The sequence below is a fragment of the Papaver somniferum genome, chromosome 4 (genome assembly GCF_003573695.1).
Source record: "Papaver somniferum cultivar HN1 chromosome 4, ASM357369v1, whole genome shotgun sequence".
Lineage (NCBI taxonomy): Eukaryota > Viridiplantae > Streptophyta > Magnoliopsida > Ranunculales > Papaveraceae > Papaver > Papaver somniferum.
The window spans coordinates 151,354,562-151,363,142 of NC_039361.1; the positions used below are offsets into that span (position 1 = coordinate 151,354,562).

General features: G+C 37.3%; 1 protein-coding gene across 1 annotated transcript; it reads right to left on the minus strand.

Moving 5' to 3' along the window:
- Window positions 1-175: 175 nt before the first annotated feature.
- LOC113271580 lies at window positions 176-2,815 on the minus strand. Its single transcript, XM_026521478.1, has 2 exons — window positions 2,468-2,815; window positions 176-2,350 (listed from the first exon to the last, which is right to left on the minus strand). Exons 1-2 carry the CDS (start codon window positions 2,783-2,785, stop codon window positions 1,679-1,681), a joined length of 990 nt encoding a protein of 329 aa, XP_026377263.1. The 5' UTR covers window positions 2,786-2,815; the 3' UTR covers window positions 176-1,678.
- Between the last annotated feature and the right edge of the window lie 5,766 nt (window positions 2,816-8,581).

An 8,581-nucleotide genomic window follows, 5' to 3' on the forward strand; every position in this document is an offset into this window, starting at 1 on the left:
TGATAAGTGGAACTTATAGTGAATTTTCCAGACTTGGTGAGAGACCACTTAACTACATCAGTAGTGTTGGGAAATAACCTGATTTGCTGAACGTGCTTGATTTTCTCTTGCGTGAAAAATTATTGAAGCTGATCCATGTTCCACTGCTGGTTATCAATAAAATGTTGTAAAGTGGTAATAGAATGACCACATCTCATATAATTGGATCAATAGAAAAGTTATATAACCACTTATGTTTCCATGGATTAATAGAACAACCATCACCAACAATCCATATATAGTACTTTCTTACAATTTGTAGCCCCTGAAGAAGACTCTGCCATATCCAAGTACCTCTAGTGGGTAATTCATCATAAAGTAGATCTTTATCTTTATAATATCTACCTCTTAGAACTTGAGCCCATGGGGCATCTGGTTATGCAACTAGTCTCCATGCCAATTTGGTTAACATTGCCAAATTAAATAGCTGAGGATTCTTAAATCCAAGTCCACCAAATCTTTTAGGCAAGGATATAAAGTTCCAGGATTTAGAAATACCTTTAGATGTGGACTTATTCCACCAATATTGCCGCTGTATTCGATTCAGAGCTTGAATTGTTTTCTTAGGCATCCTAAAGTAGTTCATATGGAAGGTGGCCATTGAGCTGAGAACTGCTTGTATTTGAGTAGACCTTCCCTCCTGATTAATAATCTTTCCTTGCCAGCCTGGTAATCGAGATTGCATCTTGTCAATGGTACCAACAAAGCATTGTATCTTGTTTCTTGAAGTGAATAAGTTGATGCCTAGGTACTTTTCATTGAGTGTCATCTGTTGCATATGAAGCATGTGCAGAATATCCTCACAAGCTGTTGGACATAGATTAGAGCTAAAACATACACTTGATTTTGAGTAGTTGATTAGCTGGCCATAAAGTAAGCTGAATTTGTGAACCACATCCATTAAGTTCTGAATATAGTTACCTTTAGCCAAGCTAAATAAGAGGCAGTCATCTTCGAAAAACAGGTGAGTAATTGTTGGGCTTTGCATAGTTGGTTTCACACCTTTGATGAGTCCTGCTGATTCTGCATGTTGTATTAATTGACTAAATCCTTCCATGCATATAATGAACAGGCAAGATGATAAGGAATCACCTTGCCGCAGTCCTCGAGTTGGGAAGAAGGTTGGAGTAGGAGATCCATTCACCAAGAGGGAAATAGATACAGTACTTATACATTGTTGAATGAGCTGACACCAGTGAGGAAAAAAATCCATTTTCTGCATAACTTGTAATAAGAAAGACCACTCCATACGATCGAATGCTTTGGACATATCTAGCTTGATTCTAAAAACACCCGAACACCTTTTTGTGCGCTTCATGTATGCAATAACTTCATGCGCAATGATTGTATTGTCTGCAATATTTCTACCAGGTACAAAGGCAGCTTGCCAGGGAGAAATTATTTTGGTAATTATGGGTTTTAATCGGTTAGTGAGGAGCTTTGAGATAATTTTATATGATATGTTACATAAGCTTATAGGTCGAAAATCTGTAGGTTTATGAGCTGATTGAGATTTGGGTATAAGTACTTGAAAAGTATGGTTCGATTGTTTTAATAAATAACCAGAATAGCAAAAGGATTGTATCATTTTCCTGACTGCAGTACCCACAATATCCCAAGCTTTTTGATAAAAACTGGCTTAAAAGCCATCCGGTCTTGGTGCCGCCCAAGGTTTAATGTGAAAGGCCATATCCTTGACCTCTTCTGCAGAAGGAATAGCCGTCAAATTTGAGTTGTCTTCTTCTGTAACACATTTGGGGATAAGTGATAATAAATCTGCATCCAATAGGGGATTAGAAGAAGTACATATTGACTGAAAATGTTGAGTTAGAAGTTTAGTGATATCTTCCCGACTTGAACACCAATTGCCTTCCTCATCTTGAAGTGAATCAATATGATTACGTCTTCGTCTATAATTTGCTTTTGAGTGAAAATATTTGGTGTTTCGATATGCAGACTTTAAAATATGTTCTCTTGATTGCTGGAAGAGAATGTTGTTATAAACCTCATATAACTCAGTCAATTGCTCCTTCAACTCCTGAATATGGTGCTGATCTTCGTGAGAATCCAGAGCTGTCTGCAATCTTGATTGAGTATGATTTATCTTGGCTGTGATTTCTCCAAAACTTACAACTGCCCATTGTATCAGAGCAAATTTTGTGGATTTAAGGCTAGTAGCAAGTTTATAAGCATGAGAACCTTGCACATTAATGTTCCAGCTGGATTCAATGATTTCTCTGCATTGAGGATATTTAAACCAGAACTCGTAACACCGAAAAGGCCTTCGTAGTAGGGGAATTGTTGAATCAGTCTGCAATAATATCGGTGAATGATCTGACCCCACAGGCAGTAGATGATAAACCAAGGCATTTTTAAAATTGAGCAACCAATTAGGAGTAGCTAATGCCCTGTCTAGACGAACTCTTACTTGTGCAGATTGTTGTCGATTATTACACCAAGTGAATGGACTTCCAGAGAAAGGTACATCCATCAGACCCATTTGATCAATAGCCTGAACAATTGAAGAGTGTGAAGGAGCTGTGTGAGTTGAAAATGACTGCTTCTCTGAGGTGTGTAAAGTGATGTTCAGATCCCCCACTATAACCCATGGTATACAGACATTGCAACTTTGCTGAGCAAGATAGTCCCATTGTGCTTGTCGAAGAGCAGTGTAAGGTGATCCATACATACACGTAAGCATCCAATAGTCTTGTTCAGTGTTGGACTTGACCAGAATATTAAACATGTAAGAAATATTATCTTGAATGTTAAACAAAAAACCATCTTTCCATAGTAAAGCCAATCCGCCCTTTCAACCAATTGGAGGAACAGACCAATAGTTCGGATAATTCATACGACATAAGTAACTATTAATTTGTCAGACCAATAGTTCGGATAATTCATACGACATAAGTAACTATTAATTTTCCATAGTAAAGCCAATCCGCCCTTTCGACCAATTGGAGGAACAGACCAATAGTTCGGATAATTCATACGACATAAGTAACTATTAGTTTTTAGAGGATGGGTTTTGGTTTCTGACAAAAAAATTATGTCAGGATCATAATTTCTAATAGTGTGATTTAAATGGTTTCTAGTTGTGGGATTTCCTAAACCCTGACAATTCCAGGCTAAAATATGCATGATGATGCAGTAGATGATGAAATGCAGGAAAACAAGTCGAAGCAACTTAACAAAAAAACATGGATTAATAGACAAAAAGTTAAAATAAGAGATAACGAAAAAGGAATATGAGTGGGAAGTAACCTGGTCATCTTGCTGAGCATAAGATGGTTGTCCTCTATCAAAATTAGCGAGATTGTTGGCTCTGTTCTGTATCATCTGGACATTGTAGCTAGCTGGTGCTCGAAGCTCAATCATTGAAGATCCCTCCATAGCAGTAGATGCCCTAGCCATAGTGGAGGAAGAGCTACCTTCTCCGGACTCTAAAGCTGGCCTGTTCCTTTTAAACCGACGTGCAGATCTAGATCGAGAGATAGTAGCTGCTGAATTCGAGTCTGCTGTGAAATAGTCAGCAACATAGAAACCATCTTCAGGCCTTGTATAAGTAGTTCTAGCTTGTCTTGCAGCTCGAGGAGAAGGTATTTCAACTAAACCAGTAGGAAATCTTGGATTTCTGCTTAGACGAGGAGTAGCTCAATTTTGAAGATGTCTGTAGTTGTGAAGAAAAGATTTCATTTCTCTAACTCTGTTAGCTCTTCTAGCACAATCTTGTTTAGTATGATCCAAAGTGAAACATTCATGACATATTTTGTGAGGCTGTTTGCGATAAAAGAAACCAACCCATTGAGATACTCCTGCAGCATTTTCTGTCATTATTCCCCTTATCATTGGATGAGAAGTGTTAACATTGACAAACACATAGACATCTCCCCCATCAGAAGGAAAGCCATCTCAAGGATCAACTTTTAGCACATTTCCAATAAGAGAACCCATTTGCCGTGGAACCACTGAATTCATAAATTCTAGAGGAAGATTTTTAAGTGCAGTCCAAAAGGTTTGGTTTTGAAAATCTAGTTCTCGATAGTTTATAGTTGGGTTCCAAGCATGAATGATAAAGAGTTTACCATCCAAAGACCAGGGAGTGCCGACTAAGACAAAGTTCAGATCATCCCGTTCATCAAATTTGATAACAAAAATATTTGGAGCAGGACATCTCAAATAAAAATTTCCTATAAGATCAGGCCAAATAAGATGAGTTGCATCCTCTGCTTGATAAGGAGACATTCTCTTCTCAGATAACACTTTACCAATGATCGATTTCTCACAGGCTTCAACTTGTTGTTCTATATCAGGGTTTGGGTGTTGTATAACTTGCCTAATATCGTCAGAGTGATGATCAGAAGTAGCATTAAGAGAACGATTCATTCCTTCCATGTTTTGACGAGATGATGCCATGTTTAATGTAAATGAGATTGCAGGGAGAAAAGGAACACAACCTGTATTCTTACGATGAAGCCACCACCAATTTATAGCACTCATCACTGCAGCTTGCTCCAATATTTGAGTAAAACATGGACCATTTATCGCAATAACACTGACAATAGAGAAGATCCATTGAGAGCATTGAAGAGACAACCTGCAAACAAGTGATGACGACAATACATGTAAGTAGATGTTAAACAAACGTGTAATTTGAGACATTGAAAGGCCTTACACAAGGCAAAATGACCAGAGGATGAAGATTAATAGTATATAAACATCAAAAAGAAAAGGGTAATCGATGGAAAGGGTTACAAAAAGAAGGTCGTGATTTAATACGCAATACAGAGATGGATTTCAACTATACAATCATCATGAAGATTCAAAAATACCAGATTAGGATGAATTAAAAGGAAAAGGACGGCCTAGAACTACTATACAGATATAGGACAGAAATTAATCGATTAACACATCAAAGAAGAAATTAAGGAACAGAGAAAACAAAAATTGATACAAAGAAGATTTTATGATGAAAATCGATTATAGAAGCACTGGAATTAAGGGTTGACTAAGGTTGACTTTTTGCGTGACTTTTCTCATGTTTATCCGCTCTCCGAGTTTTTATCCAACCGATATGGAGTTATCGACACTTGCCGAAACACGTTGACTGAACAGGGACAAAGAAATGAAATTAAGAAGGACATGTCCCATATCGGGAAAAAGAAGAAACTAGTGCAGTAATTTTTTGGGTGATTCCCTGAACCAATAAACATGATGTAAATAAATCTGGTCAAGGAGGTAATTTTCTCAAACTTGCCGTTGCAGGCGTCATTTCTTTAAATTTACAGTTTTTGTGCTTCTAATTCTTGAAAGAGGATTTATACCAACTAATACTATATTATTCATGTTGGTGCACCGCGGAAATTGTTACGTGAAGAATTGTGGAAATTTCAAGAGCTTTATGACACCATAATCATAGGAATTGCAACATTGAAGACTCTTTCTGACACTCGTTTTGCCTGAATATGCCAAGTAAAAATATGACAAGGAATCTGATTCTCATTCAACATCGAGCAACTCAAGCAAATGTCATGATTCAAAGAAATCCACAAACCAAAAAGTAGTAATTTGCTTAATAATTTTCTTGTTATTATTATAGAGTGGAAAAAAACCTATTTATAGGTTACAATACTTGTAAAATAAGAAAACAAATCGTAAAACAAATCCCATGAGAAATCATAATAATAATAAATTACTTATTTTAATTAATAATAAACTCTTAATAAGAGGCTGTCTGGGGCATTTATTAAAAGAACAATAGTATTTTACACATAGTTAGTTGGTAGCCTATCCACAAGCTAATAATAACAAGAAAATTATCGAGTTCTCCATAAAATCCATATTCTCACGTTCTGCAGTCATTAGCTAAGGCGACTTCCATAATTTTGCTAGACTTGACCCAAGAAGAACAAATATGCTTAACTGACGTATCGGATCAGCAACATCGATATAGCCGATAAGACGTGGTCTTATCATTCCACCTTTCTTAAATGAGATTTTGCCTTAAAAGTCCACCTTATATGCACAAATAGGCTCTGTACATGGTCTTATCATTCCATCCTGATCTCGATACATCTACAACTTGTTTTTCTTCTATCTTCGACCTGACACATGTTGCTTCGGTAGTATTAGTGGAAAAAACATCTTTAACAACCTCGACAAATATGTGTGATGAAATAGTGTTACAATCATCAATTGCGTCAATTTGCTCGTATTTAGCTACTTTAGCCGCTTGATACTCGTCGTAAATCATCTCTCCAAACTTAGACAATATGCCACACAATAAATTATACCAAGATTCCATATAAAGAGTTTCCCACTTGTACCATTTTAGTGCATTCCGTTCGAGATGTGAAACGGCTATTATAGTTTTACCATGTGGTGCAATGTTATTAGACTCAAAACATGATTTCACATCAAATAACCACTCTACTGCGTCAGTACCATCAAAAATGGGAAGAAATGGAGATGAGTTTTTGTTTCAAGGCTGCTAATGGGGGGTGCCAGGTTAAGTGGGGGTGTACCAAGCCAAGACAAAAATTATTTTGTCTTATATGAAAAACCTATTTTGTCTTATCTTGATTTCGGTACACCCCCACTTAATCTGGCACCCCCTATTAGCAATCTTGTTTTGTTTCGGTTCTAGAAATAACCCGTGTCGTAACGGCACGGTATTACATGAGGTTGTACAACGTGGAGTTTAATAAATGTCTATCAAAAACAGAAATTTAAGGAAGAATAAGAACAAATTAAAAATGATAGTGTTAATATAAAGTAGCGTTCTGGGAACTAAACATTAAAAACCAACCGGCAAGGTCTGGTGTCTGGTGAAACAGGAAGAGTTGCATTATATGGATAAAATGGGTTAAAACAATATTTTTTTATATAATCTAATATTTTAAAGGGTGTTTTACAAAATGGTCACATTGTCCTTAATCGTTTTACAAATTGATCATATTTTAAATTAGTGATTACAAACTGGTATTTCTCCATCCGACACACAGAAGTTGAAAAAACGGTAAACTATCTGCCTAATATACCCCTAAGTCTCTTGTAACCGTGGTAGTTGAACCATGGTTAACATACGTCTATGTGGCAGATCTATGCATCCGTGGCACTGACACGCCACCTGATAGCTTGAAGACGTGGCAATCACCTGGCACTGTTACACATGGCATTTTCTATGTGGTTGAAAATGTGACCGTTCCCAACGGCTTGATCTGCCTTTCCCTTCAATATAAAACCACACACACCTGCAGACAGAACTAACACTCATTCATTATCATTCACAATCCTCATATACTAACATGTTTAGAATGGGTGGTGGCAAGATCGAAGAATATTACAGCAGCAGTTCGGGGGAGACTTCAAGTAGCAAGTACAAGATCAGCAACATCAAAAACTACTGTTTTATGTGTGAAAAAGGTATGCATGAGGCAATAGACTGTCCATGGATATATTCTAGATGCAAAAATGGTACCTTGCAATGGTTTGAGGAAGATGTTGAAAGCCCAAACTGATGATCATCCTGGTGAGAAGTTCTTCAGCTGCTCCATATGCCCATACTTTGAGTGGTTTGCAGATGCTACAACACCTGGAAAAGCAATGCAAAAATCAACTTTCCTGCTTTGCTTGTGGTGACAAAAGCCATACAAAAATCAACTGTCCATGGGCTAATCAACCCTGCAAAAATAAGAAATGTAAGGGCACAGTAACATTAAAAATATGTAATAATTAATATAACTCTGGAATAACTTACCTCAAATGTACCAACTGTCTGGAGTTTCAATGGCTTTCTGATGCTCTTTTCCATGAAACCAAAGCTGCAACCCTGAAAATGGCAGAACTATGCAAGCAGATAGGCAATCTGAGTATGTAAAATGTAATCGGTGGCAATGACCCATGAACAATCAATAAAGACATAAAATTAATTTAATTACATATATTACGCATTAATAATTAATATAAGTATGTTTAAGTTAAGTTACTGCAAACATATGCAGTGAAATCCATTCAAACATCCATTGAAACAAGCAAGAAAACAACAAGGTAGTTAAACTGAGCTAAACCCAACACAGCATCATTGAGTAGCAGAGAAGGTGACCTTCTTTGTCTTTGGTTTAGGGACTGTGAATGTTTGAGAAAGAGTCTGAGACAACCCAACAACACCACTAATGGTCTGGCTCAATGTTTGTTGTACAGATATACCACCATACCTACCTCCCCTAGATCCTCTCCCACCTCTTGAACCCCTTCCACCTCTAGATCCATAAGATGCAGTGGTAGGCTGAGAAGATGATGCAGTTGTTGGCTGAGAAGATGATCCAGTGCTAGGCTGAGAAGATGATGCAGTGGTAGGCTGAGAAGATGATGCATATCCTTTTGATCTTCCCCTCTTACTTGCCCTTCTACTGGTATTAAGCTCTGCAAGATCTGGGTAAGTAGTCTTGTGACTTCCTCCTTCCACCATGGTTCTCTGTTTTTTTGTTTTTGGATTGGATCCAACTGGTGTACCAGCACATGTCCTCCTGTTGTGACC